General features: G+C 43.8%; 2 protein-coding genes and 1 pseudogene across 2 annotated transcripts; 1 reads left to right on the top strand and 2 right to left on the bottom strand.

Moving 5' to 3' along the window:
* Positions 1 to 4,511: 4,511 nt before the first annotated feature.
* Positions 4,512 to 9,986, bottom strand: LOC133926335 (uncharacterized). Its single transcript, XM_062372226.1, has 9 exons — positions 9,646 to 9,986; positions 9,062 to 9,123; positions 8,763 to 8,912; positions 8,262 to 8,438; positions 7,320 to 7,535; positions 5,578 to 7,223; positions 5,414 to 5,479; positions 5,225 to 5,294; positions 4,512 to 5,095 (listed from the first exon to the last, which is right to left on the bottom strand). The coding sequence occupies exons 1-9, from the start codon at positions 9,917 to 9,919 to the stop codon at positions 4,526 to 4,528; spliced, it is 3,231 nt and encodes a 1,076-aa protein (XP_062228210.1). The 5' UTR covers positions 9,920 to 9,986; the 3' UTR covers positions 4,512 to 4,525.
* A 1,668-nt stretch (positions 9,987 to 11,654) lies between these two features.
* LOC133927531 (probable galactinol--sucrose galactosyltransferase 6) lies at positions 11,655 to 19,330 on the bottom strand (annotated as a pseudogene).
* A 2,507-nt stretch (positions 19,331 to 21,837) lies between these two features.
* LOC133926334 (probable galactinol--sucrose galactosyltransferase 6) lies at positions 21,838 to 25,208 on the top strand. The gene is made up of 6 exons (XM_062372225.1): positions 21,838 to 22,278; positions 22,401 to 23,504; positions 23,613 to 23,822; positions 23,927 to 24,061; positions 24,164 to 24,473; positions 24,594 to 25,208. Exons 1-6 carry the CDS (start codon positions 22,088 to 22,090, stop codon positions 24,924 to 24,926), a joined length of 2,283 nt encoding a protein of 760 aa, XP_062228209.1. The 5' UTR covers positions 21,838 to 22,087; the 3' UTR covers positions 24,927 to 25,208.
* The last annotated feature ends 639 nt before the right edge of the window (positions 25,209 to 25,847 follow it).

Below are 25,847 nucleotides of genomic sequence, written 5' to 3'. Positions count from 1 at the left end.
TTGTAGAGACATTATCTTAGGGTTTTGTTCTCTAGAGACAATATTTTAGATGTTTGAGTTATCTTATAAACTACTATTAAGAATAATATCCTTAGTTAAAGCAAGTTGTGTTGTAAGGGAGAGATAATTTATAGGATGTGTCTAGTAAATATTTGTCAATGAGGTCTTGAGTTGAAGAACGAACTCCTTCAAAACCATTATATTTTAAGAATATATTTTACACTATAATAACTAATGTCTCTATGTAGAAACCTCATCCTGCCGTAGAAGAATTCTCTAGACTGCATAGCCCTCCGTGACATCCTTGTCAACCCAGCGGATAAAGTGTGTTTTGAGCTAAAATCTTTCTACATGAAAGGGGTGTTGTTGAGAGGGAGATTTTGCGAGCTGAGGAAATCAGCGGATGCAGCTAGATTGGTTGAAGAAAGCATTACATTTGGAGCATTGTTTGGACGTAGCTGGAGCAAGGGGAGACTTACTTTGAGTTGTTTGGACGGGAAAATCCCCGAGTTCATTTGTTAGATTCGGATATGTTTGATGCATTCTGGAGCTTCGTGGCACTTGCTCCTAGAGCTGAGGACTCTATATTGTAGAACGCAGCGAGATGCATTGTATGTTGTCATTGTCACTTATTGAACCAAGTCAACAAAAGGATATGTAATGATGGATAAACTGTGCACATGTGATATGAGTTCTACGTACTTTACCATGGAGGGTACCTGATGGAAAATTATACGCATATGGAATGCAATGTCAAAGACAACCAAAGAGACCGAGTATGATAACAATGACCATGCAATTGAAGAAAATTTGTCTACCGGAGCAAACATTTGAAGCAGTTGGGTAACTTAATGTACTGAACAACACCAAAATTCTTCTAGTGAATAATACCTAACACACTCGATCTGGTGTGCTAGATTAGATGTATTAGAGTATAAGTGAATTTCATACCTTTCTGTATTAGCTTAGTCTTTTATATAAATTGGTTGTTATATTTACTTATATTTCAATACTCCTCTCGTATAAGGGCCTACTTCTAAGATCAAACGCAAAATAGGAATGGGTGACAAAAAAAATTTGGATCATGCCAGTATTGTACCATACTTCTAGTTAATATTGATTAATCTGGCTTGTTAAATATCGATGGGATGACTAAGTCAAATAATATATAAATATATAGCATAGTAGTACTATTTATCTATTAAGCACTAATTTTGACTTACTACGTGGTTCACTTTCTAGTTTTCATACAGTGTGATGTGGTGAGAAGGCACCGATCTCATATCTGAATGAACTGCTGTATTTTCTCCACGCAACTTGTGTTCCAAATCCGCCACGGGGGGCGCCGGACTCGGATATAGCTAGTACGGCCAAGGTATATTGGATGGGTACGGCGCCACATGAATCAATGATTATGTTTCTGTTTGGTTGGGTTGATGTTTTTGTTTTTTTAAAGCTGGTTTTTAGTCGATGGTTTTTGTTATTGATTTTTTAATAAATTTTTAACTTCTTAGCACACTGAAAATTAAAAAAAATTCTCTTAACTTGTTTCTCAACTTTTAGTTTATTTTTTCATAAACTAGCTTTTCAGTTCAAAAATTAGCTTAATAGCCAACCATTTAATTGAGCTTCTGACTTCTGACGAGCAGAAGCCTAATCAAATACAGCCTATATATCTTCCGCTAGCAACGGGCCTAATTTCGATCGAGTGATTATCAAATAATGCTACTAGTTCTTGTGTGTGAGGACATGCATTCCGAAACTTTCAACGAAAATGCTAACGGACAAGTGTCACGGACCTAATCATGGCCCATTGGGTGCCCTACTGTGTAACACCACATGTTTTCTTTTTACATCTTTTAAAATTCAAAAACTGAAAAGAGTTTATCTTTTAAAATTCAAAAACTAGAAAGAGTTTTGGACCTTTAACAATTTTTCTCAAATTGAAAATTTTGAAGCTATATTATTTAGCACTCAAACCAAAAATTACCCATACTAAATGATATGATGTTTTGGATCCATATCTTTATTTAATTTTTGTATGAACATCCTTTATAAAAGTTTGCCCTAACCTGGTGCGTCTTCCGCCAATCCGCTGCCCCTTCCATCCCCATGGCGGCGCCGGCGACATCAGTGGCGTTCCTCGAGGCGGAGGTGAAGAAGCCTGCGTCGCATCCTCTGCGTGTGCGGCAGGTGGCCAGCGGGATGCAAGAGGACGACGAGGAGCAGAAGATGTGCCGCCGCCTATTTGAGCGGTTCATGCGATTCGTGGCGTCCTTGTATGAGGCTCCGAACGTGTACACCCAACCCTGCGTTCTCTACACCATGAGGGTGTCCGTCAAGAAAGCGCAGGCCTCGTGGTGTCACCGGAGCAGCCGCCGCTTCTTCCCGGAGCGGCGAGGGTCCTTCCCCATCCCGATCTTCCGCGTGGCGGGGCCCGACGACCAGGTGGAGCAGGTGGTGGACCGATCGGGCGCGCCCGGCGAGCCGTACCGGCCGGGGATTGTTTCGGGAATCTTCGAAAAGGCGTACGACGTCCTCGAGCTCCCCCGCGAGAAGGGCGTGATTCACAAGGCGGGGTCGCCGGCGCCGTGGAGAGAGGTGGCCGTAATCCGGGGGATGCCGGGGGGACGCGGAATCACCGTGACGTCCCACGTCAGACGCCTCGTCGTGCGGCTCCATGAGATGCTCTTCCTCTTGTCCGCGCCCTCCGCGACCGTGGGCCTCCGCTTCTCGGAGCAGTGGTTTCACCTCCCCGCCACGTGGACGGAGGAGAGGCTGTACGCGGAGGACGGGTTCCAGTTCATCGACATTGCCTCCCCGGTGGAGAATCTGGTGAAGAAGCTGTATGAGATGCGTAAGCAGGAGGAGCAAGAGATGGAGAGGCGGAGATGGGAGACGGAGGAAGAGAGGGAGAAGCGGCTGCTGGAAGAAGAGTTGACTCTCAAGCGAGAGGAGGAGGAAAGGAAGAGGATATACGAGAGAAAGGAGGAGGAGAGGAGGAGAAGAGTGGAGGAGGAGGCGGCGGCGAAGCCACGGGAGCGCTCTTTTCTGCTATGGGATGCTGCCTTGTGGTTGATCCATGAGGCGCAGCCTGTGGCGGTGCGTTGTTACTCCAAGTTCAAGCTATCAATGAACAGCAACAAGCAAGTTTCTTGCAAGTGCATTGAGCAAGAAGGCCTTCGAGACATGCTCCAGAGGGTGGAGGATGGCGAGTATGTTCTTCCCATTTCAAAGATAGAACCGACACTGGCATCATCAACGGCTCTTGAAACTTTGGGGTTTGTGGAAGCCTATAGTGATTTAGAAACTTCTGGATTTGGACATGAGAGATGTCGCTTCTTGAACCGATCGGGGCTCCCGCTGAGCTCTGTGGTGATGGTGTCGCGGAGCGCTGCCAAAGTCTTGACAATCAAGATCCTTGTTCTTAAACTTGGTATTCTTCTGGATGATGGAATGGTAATGTCTGGTCACTATGGCTCCTCAGTAGACATCCATTGTGATGATATATCCTCTTCAGAGCTTTTGACGACAGACTGGGCATACCACATCTTGTGTAAGAATATTGATGGTGAAGGCAGGACCTCTTTTTCGACGCTGCTTGTGCATTTGAAAAAGAAGCTGCAGCTGCAGCTAACAAAAGAAGAGTCAGCGCTCTTCAGCATGTCTGCAATAGATGGTATGGAAGAAAATGAGGATCTTGTGCAGCTGCGGCGAAAGCAGCAAGAATGGGTTCCTGCCAAGCCAAAGCATGAGTTAGAAGAAGTCGAACTACATGATTGCAGCCTGCTGTTTCCAACTCCTTTGGAGTCTGAGGCCTGACAGCTGCAGTTCGTGGTGGCAACATGAAGGTCCTCACGGCGGAGTCCAGTGGCATGAAGCTTGCGTATGGTGTTCCTGTGTTAATAATAAATTCCACTCTCTTCTAATGAGGTGGACTTCCAATTTAATTTGTTCGGATGTCTAAACTTTGGTTCATTTGTGAGTTTGTATTAGTTTTGTTTCCTGTCTATAAAGGTTGTGTTGGATTCCATAGTTTGCTCAACCTAGTGTTATTTGATCTAGTTTAGACTTGACAGTCAACAAATGAGCAATGACTTTCGTGTTACTGTTCTTGTTTAGCACTGAATAATTGTCAGTTTGGTTTGATGTTATTAAATCTTTGTGAAAGGGATTAGTGCATTGAGCTTCACTTTGATATATACACATAACAATTATCAACACATTTAAGTTCTTACAAGTAGTGATGTGTTCAAACAACAATCTATTTCTCTTGAGCAATTCCAGTATTACTTCTGGTTTTCTACACACTTTACTTTCCATACAATGCGGTGGGAAGACACTAGTAAACTATCCTAGAGCTAATGTTTGTTTCTGTCTAAAGGTTTTGCTTGGATTCTCTAGTTTGCAGAGCTTAACTTTTATATATATACACAAATATTGTCAACAACTTAACTTACAACCACAAACAGTGATGAGTTCAAACAATGCGGTGAGAAGGCACTAGTACCTGTAACTTTTTTGTCTATCTCTTTCTCTTGAGCATTTCCAATATTAATTCTGGTTTCCTACATACATTATTTTCCATACAATGAGGTGAAAAGATACTAGTATCTATCCTAGGCCTAAGACCACCAAGATGAACTGCATTTTTGCCAAGTTCCTTCAGTTTAGTTGAATACTTCGTAATCTTCAGCCTCTTCCTCCCCAAACCCACAGAGATCTTCAGAGATCCTCCATCTCTCTCACTGTGTTCAGTTTCATTTGATGCGATGGCTCTTTCCCCCGACATTAGTAACTCATCCAACTTTGATGCTAAGCACCCAGGGTGTTGTAGGCTTGAGTTGCCATATGTGGCTGGTCTCCAAACTGATGCTGTTGCCGCTAAAATAGGGTGATGGGGGTGATTGAGTGCCACTTCAAGAAGTTGCTGGTGTGGAAGGAAGGAGCCATCACTAATGAGTTGGCTCATCTTCAGGCACTCAACTGTCTTCACCCAAAGTTTCTCCAGCTGGTCAATGGTTTCTCCTTTTTGCATTTCACAGTAAAACGTGCCAGATAAAGAGAGCCATTCAGTAAGCTGATCTCCAATAATCTGCAAGGATGAAATGATATTATTTTGTTTCATGCAGTAAGCATTACGTACATTCTTGTAAGATGAACTTGATGCCCTCCGATACATAAACAAGTACACACGTAGTATGCACTGGAAAATGCTACAGACCTCAAAGAGGAGAATAATGTCTTTCTTCGATTCAAGATGCCCAACAAAAGTGGATAGAGATGAAAAAACCCTGACACAACCAAGGTAAGAGAAAGGAATGAGATACAAACACAAGTGCACAATCGAAAGCAGCTTACAATAATTGAAATTAACATACAAGACTGCAATTTTGTAAATTTCGTTACTCACCTATTTATGACTTGGTGCGGTCCAGTTGGATTTGCTTTGAAACCAAAGCTTGACAGTTTCATAACCCTGCATATATCATGAAATTCTTGGAGATTATTGAATAGATTTTTATGTTATGCACTACAGATAAGGGGTGTTCCATCAAGAAGTCTATGTCAACAAACCTGTCAACAATCTTCAAGCAACTCAAGAAAAGGTTAGGTTGTCTGCATCCTGTAGAGTATTCATTTGTTTCATTAAACCCTTGGTTACAATAGTTTAAAATTCTGTCGTTCTGTAATAGACCAATAACTACTTCACCAAGGGCAGAAAGGATAGCGGTATTTTGAAACTTCTCCGAGCAATGCTCAAGGTTGTCTTGGAACAATGACATGTTTTCATCAATAATGCTAACAAAATATTCATAGAACCCCTCCAAGAAAACCTCGGAAGCAGCCTTTGAACCACAAATGGAGTTTGTTGAAAGGGATCTATAAACTTCTGAAGCCAATTCCACCTCTAGGTCTTGTGTGATAGGAGCATATGTCTCAGGTCTGTTTTCAGCATTCGGAAGAATAGGTGTACCCCCAGGGTATAAAAGAGCAAAAAATGGATAACATAAGAACTGATAGAGCATAATACAGCGACTTGATCGGGGACTAATTTTCAAGCAACAGGTAATTTGCTTGTTGAAGTGCTTTGCAATTTTGTTCCATAGCATCAACCATTTTATTTTTGGCCTATTAAATATTGGACACCTGATCTGCATATACATAAAAGAAACTGCAGCAGAAAAATTCTCAAGGATATCTGATGAAGAGAGAATTGAAGCCAACTGCTCAGCATCTCCATGTGACAGCTCTCCAGTAAACTGAGCAACCATTGACAGAGACAGTGCAGTCATGTAAACTGCTGGAGAAACCATCTCCTTGTAAGGAAGTGGTCTGATTCCTGGATAAGAAACCTTTGTACTGCATTCTGCGTACTTCTCCTTTGTGTGTTCAATGTCTAAGCATATCTTAAACTTTTCAGAAGCCAACAGAGAATGATCCAGTCCCTCTACAATAACTTTTACAAACCGAAGACCAAATTGCAGTAACAATGCACTTTTGTTACCATTATGCTTTCCTACATGATCCAGAAAAAACTTCTTTACAAACTTGCACATGTTAGTAATGCATTTGCTGACTTGTTCATAAGCATGCTGAGCTTTAAGTTCAATTATAACGCCTTGTAGAAGAAATCTGAAAATCCGTGTTGCAGAATCCATAACAATCACCATCATTTCAGGAATCATGTCTTGAAATAGTTCTGGATTTAGAATTGTGCCAAGAATCTCGAGATGAAAATGAAAGCAACTAATGTCCCATGGTAACCATTTTATATGTTGAACATCCAACAAGGCCTTGAGATGCATGCAAGATTGGGCCAGCAAGTTCCGATCCACTGGAGTACAGAAATTCTCTCTGTGCCTAATTTTTAATGAAATAAAATCGTGAAAAAGATTAATGCAAAATGACCATAGTGGCTTGTTCATATCATTGATTCCAAAGGAAAAAACTATTTTGAGTATTGGCCCAAAAGCAGCCTCCAGAATGGGTAAATGGTTGATCAAATCACCAAGTTTATGTAGAAGGTAATGCCATGTACTCAAGCAAGATGAACACAGCACAATATTATGACTTCTCGACATAACTCGGCATAAAGGCACCATAAGTAACCTTATCCTTTTCACTTGAGCACTTGCATGTTCTCTGAGTACAAATGGAGAAACCACAGTTTCGGTAGCCTGAGATGGAAAAAATGCATCCACCAGATTTCTCCAAGAAGCCTGTGAATCTGACAAGATTATCAAAATATAATAGAGAACTTTGTATTACTAAAAAAGTTATTGTATTTCAGAAAAAAGACAAAAAGTTTAACTCACTACTGTAGCAATCTGAACTTGTGGATCAAGATCAATGAACATCTGCTCAGGAACCTTTAGGAGTTTATTAAGTAGAGGCGTATTACTCACTGCACATGAACCAAGTAAAGATATGATCCATCCCCATGACTTCACTGCTTGAACTTTCTTTGAATGATCATCAAGCATATTCATCATACGGGAGAGTAGCTTTTGCTTAAGGTCTGAAGCTACTACCTATACATATAGCATCAAAGTAAAGCTAAATAGGGAAACAGTCACCAGAGAAAAATAGTGAAATGAATCATTGTAGCAAGTAATACGCATGAAACATGCAAAGTTGCAGGGAGATGACACTGAATCATTTAATATGCCAAAACCAGGAAACCCAAAAATTATCTAAAAATTCACATACCTAAAAAAATCTAATAACAATTTCGAGTTTGTGTTGGTACGTGGCTTCTATAATCATTTCAGACTAGTAATAAAACTGCACTACAAACAACAGGAAATGTTTTATGAAGATCCGAGGCCTGTCGTTACAAAATTTGATGTTAACACTGCTATGCTGTTGATGGCAAGTTAGTTCGCTGACATCTTTACACATTGCTACCAAAGGCACGCTGTGGGTACTGTAGTGTGTGACAAGCAGAACACTAATATGTCACCAATTGGTGGAACTAAAGCAATTCAGCTGAATTCCTTGGCGCTCCAGCCACATCAAGAAAAATATTTATTGAATCATATATTGTCCATAGGAAGCTGCCCTCAAGCTTTATCATGATAGCATACCCCATGTAGTACACTACGTTAGAGTGGTTGCACCCAGGTAGTTGAGTTGGCTAACATACCCCATGTGTTGCATGGATAGTTTTACAGTTTTTAAAGACTTACAGGATAGATCCATATGAGTTACTTGTATGAGTATCAAACACATCTTTAATAACATAAATTTTCAATTACCTTAGAAAGAAGAGGTTGAGGTGGTAGGATAACGCCTGACACTTTAATGAGGCATCTTTCTGCCATGTCCCTTTCTGGCTTATCAGCACTTAAGAGTCTTCGGTATATTGGTGGAACCCATAAGCTTGATAGGTCCCTCATTCTATTGGGACTTTGACCAGCAAGTTTAATGATAGCCTTCAGAAGTTTACAAAAGCAGAATTCCAAGTTATATTAGAAGATTACAAAGCAAGACAAGAGAAACAAGGATTGAGGTATATATTACGTAGTTCTCTAGCAGTCTATAGTATATGAGGAAGTCAGACAGATGTCCCATGTAACATGTTTTTGCAGGAGTCAAGGCAATTTATATGAAATCAGAAGCATTGTGAAAGGAGACGGTTATTCGGTAGGCAACAAAGCAGTTATTTACGTGAGCAATTCAATCATTAGCTGTACGTGAAATTTCTAAGACCACAGAAAGGCAATGAAGTAGAACGCAGTTTAGGTATTCAGAATAACCTGAGCTGCCTCAAATGTTGTTGACAAGGAACCAAATGGATTGTCGAGTGCATGAACAATAGCAGTGAGCACCGGTTCTGCTTGATCCTCTATAATCAATGGCTCCAACTGTTGAACAGAGATGCACCATACTCCCAAATTACAAGCAGACTGCAATACCAAAGTAAAAAGGAGAAAATGATAATCAAATACTAAAAGATCAAACATTTTTTTTAAAAAAAAATATCAGACACATTTTCTACACAACAAAACTGAGCAACTTAGGCACTTGAAAAAGAAAAATGGTCAGACAGATCAACCTTCATCCGAGTATTCATGATTAGCTGCACCAAGGTATCCAATATCAATTGGGACATCTGTGCTGCATAACAAGAAAAATCTATCATTGGCTATGTTCCTTCAAACTAAAATGCAGCACTGCGGCATATCATGTCTGAAAACAGTGAGGAGAATGGGTTTGACCCCGTAAAGAAATACCAATAACATTGAGGAGAATATGTGAAAACAAATAATATTGGCTAGGTTGGATTTTAAGAAGGATGAACCCAAATGTCAAAGAGATTGGCAGTTAAAGTGATATGCTACATCGACAAACATAAGTACAAATAACATTCTAAATGAAATAAAGTAAGATTAATTGCTGAGCACCAATCGAAAACAAAAGTTTTAGACCCGTAAAGTTAAACATGCAGGTGGAGGTCAGATTCAGAACCTCAGATTCTCAACGTATGACCGTGTTTATAGCATAGGCTTTCATCCCACCGGGCCTACTTTTTTGCGTGAACTATGCTCAATCGAATCGGTTCCAGCGATATATTGACTAACCCAAATTGTGTTCAACCAACACTGACGACATGCGGGTACAGGGAAGTACTAGTGTTACCTGAGATGGTGGAGACGAGGACGGGGTGGTAGAGCGCGAAGCCGAGGCACTTGAGCGAGGAGGCGGCGACGGCCTCGTCATGTTCCGCGGCGTCGCGGAGGAGCCGCGGGAGGAGGGTGGAGGGCGACTCGGCGGCGAGGTCGGCGGCGGCGGAGGGGTCGTCGGCGCAGCCGCGCTGCAGGTGGAGGAGCCGCGCGTACGCGGAGGCGCGGTCGGGGTCGGCGGCGATCTCCTCCACCTGCCGCGCCACCGACAGCGTCGCCGGCGGCGCCATGGAGCTGTAGGTTTAGGGTTTTGTTTTTGGCGCGAAGGGGAAGCGACGGGCGTTCGCGCGCGCAGAGACTTTGAGAGCGGATGAAGTGACATCACAGTTGGGGGCTCGTGAGGCGAGGGAAATATGCGAAAGCGACATCCATGATTACGCCAACGCGCAGCGGAAGAGGATTACAGTTCTAAGTACGTATCCAGCACTGCTACACGGATTACAGTGATTGCGAGGCCTTGCCGGATTATTTTTTTTAAAAAAAATAGCAAATCTGTAGGTCTGTAGCTCATACTTCCAACTATGCAAAGGCATTTTCCTCTAAAAAGAAATTACACAAGGCGTTTAATTAATTCCTTGTAATAAGACGCGTAGGGATCTCACTAATGCCACACGAACAAGATGGTTATATTTTTTTAACAGTTGTTTATTCGACGTATCCAGCAGGTCATCGTTTCTTTAAAGTAATTTGTTTGATGTAATTTTTACGTAGTATTGGTGTAAAGTTACAGTTACATACCCTTATTGATTTCATTAATCAAACACACACACACGCACGCACACACACGCACACGCACACACACACACACATATATATATATATATAGGAAAACTAGTATGTACTCCTGGGTGTATGTACTCTCACCTCTCATATACCACTTTTACACGTGTCTTATACTTCTTTATCATTTTAAATATACTTCATTAGTAATTATAAGATACTACAATACAAATCCTACAAAATTTTTTATGAAATTCCATGATTTTTATCATAATTTGCGTATATACTTCTTTTATGTATAAAAAAGAGTATATAGCAAAAATGAAAGGCTAACATTGAATTTTTTTTCATACAACTCATATTGGAGTATCTTAGAATTAGTATTAAAGTATACTAAAAATGATAAAAGAGTATAAAGTGTTTGTTTAGGTGGTATATTGTATGTGGGAGTACATACTCCTAGGAGTATAGAATAGGTGTCCTATATATATATATATATATATATATATATATATATATATATATATATATATATATATATATATATTGAAGTGTTTTCAGCAGAAAAAAATCAACAGAATATCAAGGTGTTTTATCAGTTACGACAAATCTGAGTTGTTTGTTGCAGATCTTATGGCTATAAATTAAAATCGGGTGCTGGGAACCTTCAAAACACTTGATTATTGGTTAGACGCCCCCTTTCGCTAGAGCATAATTAAATTACGGATCCTCCGATCCACCAAATATATACCCGCAAATTTGTAACGAGTTTCCACCATTTCGTTCGTGCGTGCACGATGGGTGTTTGTGCATAATAATCCACATTTCTGATATGGCAGGCGTCCAAGTGCAATTCTGCAAATTTCATTTGTTCAAATGATGTCTGATGTCCATATTAGTGCTACATATACAAGACTAAGCTTATCTCCAACAATCTATATTAACTAGCTATAAGAATATCCACATAAATTCTAAGACACATGTAAAGTTTTAATACTCTATTATATGTGGTTACATATTAAATTATACGGACGATTGAACAAACAGATGTCATTTCTGCCGGCGCTGAGATTTTATCTCATATAAACTTTTCCAAGTACGTAACACGTGCATCGCACTTATCTTACAGCAGGTCTGCATGTCTGCAAGAGTGGTCTACCCAACTAGGATCTATCTCGACTTTCATTTGAGAAATGAATTCCCCCTCGTAGTATATGATACTCTGAATTTTCTGATGCTACCACACTACAATTCGACAACAATCTTGTGAACCCTCCTCTCCTTGGGCATGGTCTCCAGCTGAAGAATCATCAGCCCGGAGGAAGAATCATAGGAGAACTCCAGCTGAGCTGAGCCCAGCATGCACTTCCGTGGCCTGACTGAAGAGTAGGCTCCGAACCTTCCACACCCTCTCACTTCCATGCAGGCCAGTCCGACGGCCTCGGCGCTAGAGGCGGAACCATTGTCGTTGAGCAGCTTCATGCCGTCGACTATTTGAGACACTGGATACTACACTGACCTTGATCGGCGACACGGTGAGGATGTCATGCTCCAGGACCTTGAGGGAGATGGGCAATGCCGAGCCGTTCGGAAGGACGACAAGGTCGCCAGTCGCCACTGGCGTGGCGGTACACGGAGCAGTCGCCGTTCCATTCGGGGTCCGTCGCGGCCTCGGAGATGAGATGGAAGTCGCTGCCCTTGACGCCGCAGAGGTCAGGGCGTCTGCACCGGTCTGGTGGAAGATGTTCTTCTTCTCCACGGAGCTCCATGCCGCACCCTGGCAGTTGTACACGACGAGAACCCCAGTGGACTTGTTCATGTTCCATATCTTGAGCAAGCTGCAGGAAGGATGCCACGGGATTGCATTGCCAGTGACATGGCAATGTCAGAGACACGCTCTAAACAACATTTGCATCTGTGAGCAAATCAAGAACGCAGCAAAACGGATATAGTTCACCTGACGCCGTCGCGTGCCGGACCCGTGAAGAGGCAATCTTTGGTCGTCCGGCCAGACAGACATGCGCGAAGCACAGAGCCGTCAGGAAAGACCATCTTCTGGAGCAGCTCGAAGTTATGCTTCCCGGGGGCGTCGCTGCAAATTTACCACCAAGAAAATAATTCCGCAACATGTTCCACCGGACATAGCCACCCACTTCCTAAGGAGTCTGAACCGGGCATAGCAACTGTCGGACCCCTCCTCCGGGTTGCAACTCATACCAATCTCTAGCTGGCATGCATATTTTTCTAATAAAAGCAGTTATCATAGATATACATTATTTAAAGTATAATAATTAGGTACAATACAGAGTCTATTACAATAATAACACGTATGCATAATTAAAAAGAGTCTCGAAACATATCAGAGATAACGCAAAAGCGACCCAAAACCTCACAGACAACTTGAATGCAGACGAAACCAAACTTTTTTACTCTTTATCTTCATCTTCAACGAAGTTGGCCTCTAGGTCATCTGAATCCAAATATAGTAAGGATGAGTACATAAGTTACTCAATAAATCCTACCTCAACGAAAAAAATTAGATGTCTAAAGGTAGATCAAGAATAAGACTGTAGAGTCTTTATATTTTGGCGGAAAGCTAGTTTTTAATGTAAAGTTTATTGCAAAGACTAAGTCAAAAACATCGAGTGAAACACATAAGTTGAGTTTATGAGGTTATTGGTCCTGAGAGAGATACTTTTATCGCGCCAGTTCCCAAGTTTTATTTGTTGGTGGACACACAGTCTGAAGGGGTTGGATCAAGTCTTGCCACTAGAGATGACAATTTATCCCAATTACCCGTTTACCCGCGGGTAAATGCCCGTATAAGATAAGGTATAGATAGCATTTGGTACCCACAGATATATTTATGGGCAAAAAATGCTACCCAATGGGTAGACGAGTATGGGTAAGATATACCTATACCTACGAAACTCGTATACCCATATAACTCTCTGACAAGTGGACCCCAACCCTCCAAACCCTAATCTACTTTCTCTATCTCAGCCTTCCTTAGCCCCTCAACCGCCACACGCATAGCCCACAACAGCACGACCTCTGCACCCCCCACCCCCCGCCGCCTCTCGTCGCATCCTGCATCGCACACCCACGCCGCCCACACGCCCCCGCCGCTTCTCGCACCCGCACCACGCTCACTTGACGCCCGTGCGCCCTTGTCGCCTTCCGCACAGAGCACCCCCGTTGCTCGTGCGCTCCCACCATCTCGAGCACTGCGCCCAGTGCCCGACGCCTCTAGCTCAGATCCGGCGGGTTTACAGGTATACCCGCAGGCGACGGGTACCCACGAGTGATAGGTTTGGTGCCCACTCTTCGCCCACAGGCGTTCACGGGTATACCCACATACGGGTAAAAATTGATAGGTACGGTATGGGTGAGCACTACCTATACCCACCATACCCGATTGTCATTCCTACTTGTCACATACAGGACATGTGGTTGTACAGTTGAATACTATGTAGGATGTCACAGCGAACTGATTATTATACTACCGAGGTAAGTGTCTCCCAACAAAAAAAACACGAAGGCGAACCTTGGTCCCAAGGTAATTTTTACCTTTGTTGGGTACCTTACTCACCCCCGTCAAATCACACTTTAGGGTTTCCATTAACACATTTCTCATCACACACATCAAGCACATAATATTTCACACTTCTCGAAAAGGCATGATTAACATATGTAATTATCATGATACTGTAATTTGAGCAAAGCAATACTAAGCATACTAATAAATCAGCATTAATCCAAATAATCAATATAGTTGATGTTGAGGACCTTCTAGGGTTTCAAAAGAAATTAAGGCAATAATAACAAGACATTGCATCAACAAGTTAGGTCATAACTATCTTGGCATTTTAAAATTAAAGTTATGAACTTAAGTATGCATATTGCTATATGTTAAAACAATGGCTCTACTGGATGTGTTGAAAAATAATGACTCGTCCGCTCCTTCCTAAAACTTCGAATCATTCGAGTCCTTCTCGAACGCGCCTTCCTCCCAAACGGCAAAAAACACATACACTAACAATCAAACAATTAATTATATTAAAAACTAATTAAATTAAAAAAAATATGAAATTGATGTGGTTGGGTAGATCTCGAATTTAGATGAATACCAGCGGAAGAATCATCAAAAAAACGAAGTTAGAACGGAGGAGAAACAGACTTCAGAAGTTTTATCGGCATATTAGTTAGCAAAATTAGAAAATGGTAGAATATTCCTGAGTATTCCGATTTTGGGCTTTGCTTGGGCTCAACCGGCTGGCGGCTCCCAACTGAGTCAAGTGAAGGCAAGTTGTGTTCTTAATTATATTTATTCTAATTTTCAAAATATTGTGTTTTACAAACATGCATACTAATAATTTTGTCAGGAATCCCAAGAGATAGGCTTTACCCTAGTTTTCTCTTATCATCCTTTTCGCTTTAGTTATTGTTTTGGGTTATGAAAGGGTAGATTATGCTTAGCCTTACTTTGGGATGGTGATCATGATAATGACTCTACGAATTTGATAATAGTCCTATGCAACAATGATAAAATATGATGGAATAGTTTTGTAGCAACAATGACATAAAGATTTTAGCATGTAGTATGAGGATACCGGTACGGGATGTACGGTTGGGAATGTGATAGCCTTGCTCAAATCTAAGGACCGATTTGTGGAGTGATATTTCTATGTTTACAATGCAACCACAAGCCTGATATGGGATAAGACTAGTTAATTAATTTGCTTTACTCTTATCATAGTATAGACCAGGCAGAAGAACGAGGAATGAATGAGATGTCATGTGACCTGAAAGGCGCAAGAGAGGGCTTCCGTTGTTGAGGTGTGTTCACGCGGCGATGAAACCTTAGCGGGTATGCACGTGCTAAGATGGGTATTGTAAAGGCTTTGCAGTGAATTCCTAGCGCACACCTTGGAAGTGTGTAAGAGTTTTTTCGTCGGCCAATGGATGCTCAGTAATTGGGAAGAAACATCTTATGGGTAAAGTGTGTGACCTATGCAGAGTGTAAAACTAGTTAATCAGTCATGCTCACGGTTACAAGTGGTATGAAAAATCTACTATGATTAGAACTTGATGGTTTGATTGGATTGGTCAACTGTGGTGGTAGGAATCATAGTTGAGATGTTAGTCAATCACGACGGTGGGTATCGTGGTTGAGGTGGTTTGTTAGTAGTTCAACTTTAGTGGTAGGAGCCATGTTTGAGGTGTTAGTTGGTTAACCTTGGTGGTGAGAACCTTAGTTGAGGTAGCAAGTTGGTTAAATCAATATAGTTAGAATCTTGAGGTAGTCAGTTATTTACATTTATTTACTTAATTACTATTATTTTCAAATATTTTTACTTAAATGATATTTTATGCAAAAGAGATTATCAGCCTTATCCTTGTTAAAGCCTTCATATATATATATATATATATATATAATTTTCTCACAACTTACTGAGTATGATATGTGTTCACACTTGCTATAACTAAGCACTCAGTTGGGAAAGATTTCGAATACTTTATGGAAGAAGGTGCACTTTAGGGACGTGTTCTCTATCGAATTTTCTTAGTGGAGTTATCAGTGAAGATGAGGACTACACTTAAGAACTTTGGTTGAGGTGGCAAGTTGGTTAAATCAATATAGTTAGAATCTTGAGGTAGTCGGTTATTTACATTTATTTATTTAATTACTATTGTTTTCAAATATTTTTACTTAAATGATGTTTTATGCAAAAGAGATTATCAGCCGTATCCTTGTTAAAGCCTTCATATATATATTATTTTCTCACAACTGACTGAGTATGACATGTGTTCACACTTGCTATAACTAAGCACTCAGTTGGGAAAGATTTCGAATACTTTATGGAAGAAGGTGCACTTTAGGGACGTGTTCTCTATCGAATTTTCTTAGTGGAGTTATCAGTGAAGATGAGGACTACACTTAAGATCCGTTGCAGCTATTTGGTTCTTTGATCCTCGAAGGTCTCTCTTCTAAGATGATTTATCGTTTAAGGTATAGATATTATAATGATTATCATCAATAAAGTCACTATATATTGAGATTGATTTTTATGCTCAACACATAGATGAGATTGTTCAGTTTCTTAGACCGGTCTCGACAATGTAGGAGGCCAATGAGGCAGAGAGGGAGAGGAAGCGCAAGAGGGCACGTCAGAAGCGTAAGGTAGGACCGAAAGCGGCGAGGAAAGGAAAGTAACCATATTGCACTCAGTAGACTCTAGATGTTGCAATTATGTTGTTTACTTTCGCTAAAGGTATGTTAGGTTTGAAACAATACATGGATAGGTTAGAATAATCGTGTACCGTACATACCACTATGTATGTCACAGTTTCGATTAAAATCACCTTGTCCAACCTTCCTTTTCCGTAATTTCCGCGTATTAAAAATATCTCAAAAACATTAAATTACAAAGGACTTTAAAATACATCGATAACAACGAATGGCAGTGCACAAACGACGTTTATTCTGCCACAAACCAAAACAACAGCGGGCCAAAACCCTTGCTGACGCCTTTTGATTGGGGGACATGATATATATATACATATGCAAAAATACATGTCAATTTTAAAAAATAGCAGGAATACACTCCCGTCGCCCATCCAATGATTCAAATACCTGCGGCGGTCTATCTCTCGATCGTTCAGTTCGATGTTGGCATCGCCGAGACTGTTTTTTTCTTAAAGTACCCGTGAGATACTGCGACCGTCAATGTCTGCAAGTGTCAAGCTGCTTGTGTTGTTTGCTGTTTGTTTCTGATCATGGCATACTTTTTCTGAAGATCTTTTGGTTCCAGCCGTAGATGTAGCTTTCACGGGCGACCACTTGCGCTTAGCTGTTAGAATTACTAGCATAAGTTTCAAGTGATTAGAATAGCTATGGAATGAGTGGGACTTCAGTTAGTGATAAGCTTATAGCTATACTGTCGAGTCATGCGGCTTCTTTCTGGTAAACCGCATTGATTGGCATTATGTGCGTGGTGTCTGCATTATCTACAAGTCGGACCTGCATACACACGTACATCATACTCACACACATTTATATATATACATTCTAACATATATTAAAAAAAGATTAAATGTATAACCTCATCTTATTGACAAGATTAGTTAGTATGCTAATAGTCGTCAAGCTAAGATGACAGATTTACTTGGATCAGGAGAACTTAATACCATAAGTTTAGCGTGTTCGAGGTGCATCGACGGCATATGTTATTAAAAGGGGAAAAATGCAAAAGACATCCGAAAAGTCACTCCAGGTTTGATTTTTCCTCCAAACTCATTCTTGAAAAAAAAAAATTACAGTCCATGAAAACGTAGTACGAGAGAAGAGAGGAGACACGCAGGTTTTCTAGACTGATAAATTGCCGAGGATTGGAACGAGTTGGCATGGCTTGCGTACCTGACCCTGTTGCATGCGCTGTGCGGATTGGCGCGACAGCTCAGTTCCACGCGAGCCAATCCACCCTACCCCGTCGCGTCCTATCGTGATCGTTAGTATTGGAAGGAAATTCTATAAGATTTTTTATTGAAAGATCTTTATAAAATTCTAATTTATATTATTTTTTTATCTAATAGCTAAGTATGTACAAGTAAGAGAAATAAAATAGATATGTTGTATATATATAAAAAATCTTTCTGTGAAACTGATCTGATAGAATTTTTTTCCACTCACTTTCCTCTGGTCCGATCTGAAGATGCAAGTGGGGGCGCGCTGCCCGCATGCCGCCGCAAAGCATTTGGCAGCTTTGCGGCAGCCCGCATGCCGCCGCAAGATGCCTTGCATGCATGTCTTTACGCTCGTAAGTTGCATGCTTGTACGCTTGCTGACTTGCATGCCTATTAAGCTTCCATTGATAATTAGAAAAAACTAGTTCACCAAAATATTGAATAACCAGAGAACAGAAAAACACATTAATATTTAGAATTTTTTTATACTTAGAATAATGGGTAAATCAAAGATTATAATATATTACATTGTGTGAGATGAATAAGTTAACAAACGCCATTTTTGAAGCTAATGTGCTGCCAAAACAAATATGAGGCTGATTAGCACCATAAGCAAATCAGGTTCCAATTCTCATGCACATACGAAAATTCGAGTTCCATGTATAGGACATGAAGCCTCAGTTTATAAGCTATTAGAATGAAACATAATCTACATTCTTCAGTGTATAATCGTGCCGTTATCACATATATAGCTCAAAGGCTCTCAAAGGCCAAAACATGCTTCTTTTGTCGAATCAGGCGTTATCACATGGAAAATGCTATGCGTACGACCCGGTCTTACGGTCTTACGACCCATCACTTCGACTAAGTGTTGCTACAGTACTTATGTTACAGTACATTTACGCAATCGGATGTTTCAGGTGTAAGTATAGCTGTTATCACATATAAAGCTCAAGGGCTCTCAAAGGGAAAACTTTGGACCACTGCACTTCCTCGAACGAAGACTTTCAGTCAATTGATGAACGCAATCCAATACTTTCACATATAACATTGTTCCCAAGGCTCTCAAAGTACCTGCATATAGAAAGCAATCGAGGACTTTCAACCAATTGGTGAGCATAACATCTAATTTGAGCAAAAATAGCAGTACTATCAGTGGATATGAAAGGAGAAGCCTTTATATTTCTGCAAGAGTGATGACGCTCATTATACATATATCAGATCCTATACAGAGTAGCATCCGATTGGGGGTACAAGCCAGCCAATTTCAGCCTTGATAGGTACTTGGAAGAAGAATGTAGATGAGATGCAGCGGCGGAGGATACGCTGATGTTGATGAGAGCGAAGGCGGCGAAGGTAGCATGGTCGACGAGGGTGATGGTGGATGCACCGGCAACAAGTGGTGGTGGTGTTGCAGCCAAAAGGACCTGGCGGCTAGGGCTCACCATTACCATCTCCCTCTGTCCTTCGCAGTTCGCACAAGAGCTTATTTGTGGGCTTTTGTGGCGCCGTTGGGACCCGCGGGCTGGCCGTGTAGAGCCGCTCCAGCTAATTGGGATGAGTTACGATGCCATGTGGGGCTTGTGGCGTGGGTCAGCCCAGCGGGTTGGTGGTACGGCCCACCTCACTTGCATCCTTAACCCGATCGCTCGCGGTCACTTGTTCGGGACCACCGCATGAGTCCGTTCAGGAGTCAAGCCAATCGCATCGTACCATCGCCTCCTCCTCCCGTGAGAGGCCACAGATTTAACCGTCGCGACGTCCATTATGGTGCGTAGACTGAGTTTAACACCTCGAAAACCACCACAAACCCAAAATGCTACCAAAACTAACATACAGGACCGCCAAACCTTAAAGAAAAAAATCGACAGCATATTCCCTGTAACTAGTGGTACCAAATAGCAACAAATACATACTATCAACCGCTAGCTATAATCCACCATATCAATACCATCCAAAACAGTATTAAAGACTTCCTCGCAATTCGAAATTATTTTCTTTCGCAAGAGCACTCAAACATAGATGGAAGATCTTTAGTTCTTCGGTTATAAAAACGATATCAATGCAATTAAAGTAAAGACATCCACGTGCATAAAAATATATGCATATGATATGCTCTTCCCCACCCTTACTCCTCCACAAGTAACGTAAGTGTGTGTGCCGTATCCCTTATCGGGTAACATACGGTGTTGTACCAGTACGGTCGCGACCATAAGACGACAACATAACTTTCAATGTATGAGATGCATAGCCAACAACATGACTTTCAATGTATACATAATAGTTCAAGAGTTGCATACTGTAATGAAGAACAATTGCAAAGCCACGAATCTCGTTTCTTGCACTTCATAACTTAAGAATCAAGTAAATTTCTAAAAAGTAAATATTAAGACAACAAGCTTATGTACATATGTATACACCTCATGCTTCACATACAAGGAAATATGAACAGCTGCTAGAAATAATGCACATCTCACTTCTTTTACCTCATAATTCAGAGAAAACATTCAATCTTCAGAAGACAAAAAGTAAGTAACAAGCTCATATTTTACTTAAAAAATTATTAGTAAGTGCAGCAATTAAAAGATTGAGGTAACCAAATAATAAGTTAAAGCGTAGCCATCCGCTACATTTACTTGCCTTCACCGGCGATGAAGACGAGCACTAGCTACGTCCCAAAGTAGCATCACCTGAACAAGTGCATAAATTAGCACCGAAAAGCCGTAAGAACAAAAGCAAACAGAGACACACTCCTACGCCCAGGAACCCCGCATACAAAGAGATAACGAAAATGACAGAGAGACATCTACCACTTGACTAGTATGACAATTGGCAAGATTCTCCTCTAGTTAGGTCGAGGACCGAAGAACCGAAACAAAAGCCCGAGCTAAAGTATCACATGCAACATACTATTTTACCAATTACTCCTAATCCGCTTACCCGATTCAAACAAGACTAACATCATCAAAAAGATAACGAACAGGACCTATGACTCCCATTTTAGGCTTATGGTTGCATTCGACACCAATAAAACTTCAATTTGCAATTTAAGTTGCTTCTCGCAATAGATCGACCAAAACACTAACCCAACGAAGGAAAACTATTGATCCCCACTAACCACAAATATCTAAGGACTACGAAGATGCCACCTTTGAAATGAGAAAGCCGAATCGACGATGAATCGGCGAAACCCCAAAAACTTGTTCTCCCTTTCTTCTTCTTCTTCCTCCTCCTTCCTTCTTATTTCTTCTTCCTTTTCCTCCTCCTTCTTCTTCCTCTTCCTTTTCTTTGTTTTTCTTTCTTTCCTTCTTTCTTTCAGCTGGCACCTTCCCTGTTCACCCCCTCCCCTGCTGGCAGCCTCCACCAGATAGTCAGGTGGCTCGGCACAGGGGCGCTCGAGGCGGCTTAGCACAGGGGCGCCTAGGGCAGTGCGGCAACAGGTGGCTGGCTAGCGATGGGCGCGGTGAGGCAGGAACTCGGCCAGGGCAACAATGACAGGCTAGCACAGCAGGAGGCAGTCGGTGGCAACAGGATAGGGTTTAGATAGGAAGCAGGTGGCGTCAGGGCGGTTTGGATGGGGATAGGGTGGTAACAAATCCCACCCTCCTTTATCCTTTCTTTTTTCTTTTTTTCTTTTCATCCAACAATTTAGATTTAATAGATTTACTATAGATTCATTGAGCATCCAAACCATCGATAATAAAATAGAATGTCTCAACGAGATCAATGCAACCACGATCTCCGATCACCCATTCAAGAAACGGTTCAAAAAGTTAAATTTTATATTCTGACGGGTCCCACGGTCAAACATGTGAATTTTGGTCAATTTCGGGTATTACACTGAGCTCCATCTGCAGAAGTGCCGTCGCCTCCTCGTCGTTTCCCTCTCCTCTGCCTCTGCCTCTGCCTCTACCGCGTATATATACCCGCCCGCTTCTCCTCATCCTTGTCACGCGCTTTGCCTCTTTGTCCCTTCCATCCGCCCACCCCTCCCCGGCGCGTGACGATCGATGCTCGATTCTCCTCTCGTCGTTCTTGCTGTTGCTGTTGTCGCGGTTTACTTGTTGTCCTTATCTTCTTGGTGTTGAAGTGTTTGTGTTGGATGCGGCAGCAGGTGTTTGTTTAGAACTCTCGCGGCGACCAAGGGGTCGTCGCCGCCGTTGAGCGACGCCTCGTCTTCCGAGTCACAGGGTAAGAGAGAGGAAGAGGAGATGACGATCACCTCGTCCTTCAAGCTCGCCGGAGGCACGCTGTCAGTCTGCGGGCGGACGGTGTTGTCCGGCGTGCCGGACGCGGTGGTGGCGTCGTCCGCGGCGGCGGAGGGAGCCGTCGACGGGGTCTTCCTCGGCGCCGACTTCGACGAGCCGACCGCCCGACACGTCGTCTCCCTCGGGTCCCTGAGGTTCGATCTTGAATCTGAGAACACGAGAAAGATGCAAATTTTCCCCCATCTATTGGTCGTCTTGCCAATTGGCATTGATTTTCCCCGCAAAAAAAATGGCATTGATTTTGGCAATTTGGCAGGGACTTGCGGTTCATGGCGTGCTTCCGGTTCAAGCTGTGGTGGATGGCGCAGCGGATGGGGGACAAGGGCGGCGACGTCCCGCACGAGACGCAGTTCCTGCTCGTGGAGTCCAAGGGCGGCGGCGCCTGCGGGGAGGACGCGTACGTGGTGTTCCTCCCGCTCGTGGACGGCGCGTTCCGGGCCAGCCTCCAGGGCGGCGTGGGCGACGCGCTGGAGCTCTGCGTCGAGAGCGGGGACGACGACACGCGCGCGGCATCCTACCAGCGCGCGCTCTTCGTGGGCGCAGCGGAGTCCGACCCCTTCGCGGCCATCGCCGGCGCCGTCGCAGCCGCTAAGTGCACCCTCAAGACCTTCCGGCTCCTCTCCGAGAAGAAGCTCCCGGGCATCGTCGACTACTTCGGGTGGTGCACTTGGGATGCCTTTTACCAGGACGTCACCCAGGAGGAAGTTGAGGCTGGCCTCCGCAGTCTCATTGCCGGCGGCGCGCCGCCCAAGTTTGTCATCATCGACGACGGTTGGCAGTCCGTCGGCACCGACCAAGCTACCACCGACGAGCCCGCCGGCGAGGACAAGCCGCCCCTCCTGTCTCGGCTCACTGGCATCAAGGAGAACAGCAAGTTCCAGAACGATGATGACCCGGCCGCCAGCATCAAGACGGTGGTGCGCGCGGCGAAGGAGGAGTACGGGCTCAAGTATGTCTACGTCTGGCACGCCATCACCGGCTACTGGGGCGGCGTGCGCCCTGGCGCCGCCGGGACGGAGCACTACCGCTCCAGCATGCAGTTCCCCAAGATCTCGCCGGGCGTCGTGGAGAACGAGCCCGGCATGAAGACCGACGTGCTCACCACGCAGGGGCTCGGCCTCGTGCACCCGCGCGCCGTGTACCGCTTTTACGACGAGCTGCACGCCTACCTCGCCGCCGCCGGCGTCGACGGCGTCAAGGTGGACGTGCAGTGCATCCTCGAGACGCTCGGCGCCGGCCACGGCGGCCGCGTGCAGCTCACCAGGCAGTACCACCAGGCACTCGACGCCTCCATTGCCAAGAACTTCCCAGAGAACGGCATCATCGCCTGCATGAGCCACAACACCGACGCCCTCTACTGGTACGCGATCATATCCATCCGCTCCCATATTTCCAGCCGTGAATTTGAAGTCTTTTCACATGGAATCAATGACCAATTTGATCGTGACGTGACGTGACAAATCCGCAGCTCCAAGCAGACGGCGGTGGTGAGAGCGTCGGATGATTTCTACCCGAGGGACCCCGTATCGCACACGATCCACATAGCCTCGGTGGCGTACAACAGCGTGTTCCTTGGCGAGTTCATGCTGCCGGACTGGGACGTGTTCCACTCTCTCCACCCGGCCGGCGACTACCACGGCTCCGCCCGCGCGATCAGCGGCGGCCCGGTCTACGTCAGGTTGCTTAATTCATTCCAGCCTCGGTTCAGTCTCCTGAGCAGCTGTTATGCCTATGTCCGGTGGAAACCGTTACTGAATTGTGTTCTTCGTGATGAATTTGCAGTGATGCCCCTGGGAAACACAACTTCGAGCTGCTCAAGAAGATTGTTTTGCCCGACGGCTCCATTCTTCGTGCTCGTCTGCCAGGCCGGCCGACCAAAGATTGTCTGTTCACCGATCCGGCACGCGATGGCGTCAGGTAAACTCAATCCGAATTGCTTGAATTCCTGATTTATTCATAAGTGCAATGCTATTTGGAGCACGACACTGACAGTTCTATGCCGTGGCTTGGTTCCTGCAGCTTGCTCAAGATATGGAACATGAACAAGTTCACCGGCGTTCTCGGCGTGTACAACTGCCAGGGCGCGGCGTGGAGCTCCGTGGAGAAGAAGAACGTCTTCCACCAGACCGGCACCGAGGCCCTGTCCTGCGGCGTCAAGGGCAGCGACGTCCATCTCATCTCCGAGGCCGCGACGGACCCCGAATGGAACGGTGACTGCGCCGTGTACCGACATGCCAGTGGCGACCTTGTCGTCCTTCCGAACGGCGCGGCATTGCCCATCTCCCTCAAGGTCCTGGAGCATGACATCCTCACCGTGTCACCGATCAAGGTCAGTGCAGTGTCCAATGTCTCAAACCCCTTTTGTCATGCCCAGTCTGATGTATACTTCCAATACAACTGTTTGGCAATTGTGAACTAACTGATGAAATGAATTGTCATCTGATTGCAGGATTTGGCACCCGGGTTCAGGTTCGCCCCGATCGGGCTCGTCGACATGTTCAACAGCGGCGCGGCGGTTGATGGCCTGACCTACCACCTCCTCGACGGCGCAAAGCTGCTCAACGGCAACGGTTCTACTCCTAGCTCCGAGGCCGTCGGATTGGTCTGCATAGAAGTGAGGGGGTGTGGAAGGTTCGGTGCCTACTCTTCAGTCAGGCCAAGAAAGTGCATGCTGGGTTCAGCTATGGTGAACTTCTCCTATGATTCTTCCTCTGGCATGATGATTCTTCAGCTGGAGGGCTTGCCCAAGGAAAGGGTTCACAAGATTGTTGTTGAGTTGTAGGGTGGTAGCGTCAGTGCATCAGAAATTCAGAAATTATGCTATGAACGATCTGTCCACTCGTGATTTATGTCCCCTCTGATGAGTAGTAATTAGTGGCACGATGGTTGGAGAGGGGAAGGATTTGATAGTGCACAGCTGACTCTTGATTCAATCGAAGGAATATACGCTCGGATAATCCAATTGTTCAGCTGTTCTGAAGTCTGAACAGCTTCCGTTCAGAATTGTTTTTCCTGCGTGTACCTGATTCTCTGACGAAGTAATTGTTCATTTCTGATCCCTTCAGTATCTGCCTCATGGTGCAGCAGAGTAGCAAAGCTATTAGCTATTGCTCTGCATTAACCTTGATCTTTGTGTCAGTGAGCTTTAGTGCATGCCTAATCGTTTACTGTTTAGAATACAGCGCGCTGAGGAAATCACATGTGCTTGGATGAGATCGATGGTAGCTGATGATTTTCCACAAAGGGGTTGTCACACAAGGTTATAAAGAACAACCAAGGTTCACTGCACAGATCTTCAGAACTGTGAACTCATAGCGACACTGAGCTCAAAAGAGTCAAAAAATTTCAGAGCTTTCCACTCCAGAGTAGATACCAACAAGGTCTGTAAAATGTTTCTACGGTTCTGAGTTGCTTTGGAAGCATGCTGTCATCCAGATCTGAATCATGCTACGATGTACGTTAGAATCCAATTGTACTACATACATCTGTTTTACTTAATTATCCCTTTCTACTTTAGCCTATCTTATGTGAAGACCGCTCTCTCCACGCCAACCGCCTCCATGATACCCATCCTCCCGCTTGCCCTATCCACCCGAAACCGCTGCCACGATTTCACCCCGTCTCCACAACCGTTCCTCCCCCGGCTATAAAACACAAACCAAACCCTCGGCCAAGCCTCCTTTTACCTCACCGCACCCGCACC

The sequence above is a fragment of the Phragmites australis genome, chromosome 8, assembly GCF_958298935.1.
Source record: "Phragmites australis chromosome 8, lpPhrAust1.1, whole genome shotgun sequence".
Lineage (NCBI taxonomy): Eukaryota > Viridiplantae > Streptophyta > Magnoliopsida > Poales > Poaceae > Phragmites > Phragmites australis.
The sequence above is the reverse complement of the archived record's forward strand: the minus strand, read 5'-3'. Positions and strand labels throughout refer to the sequence as shown.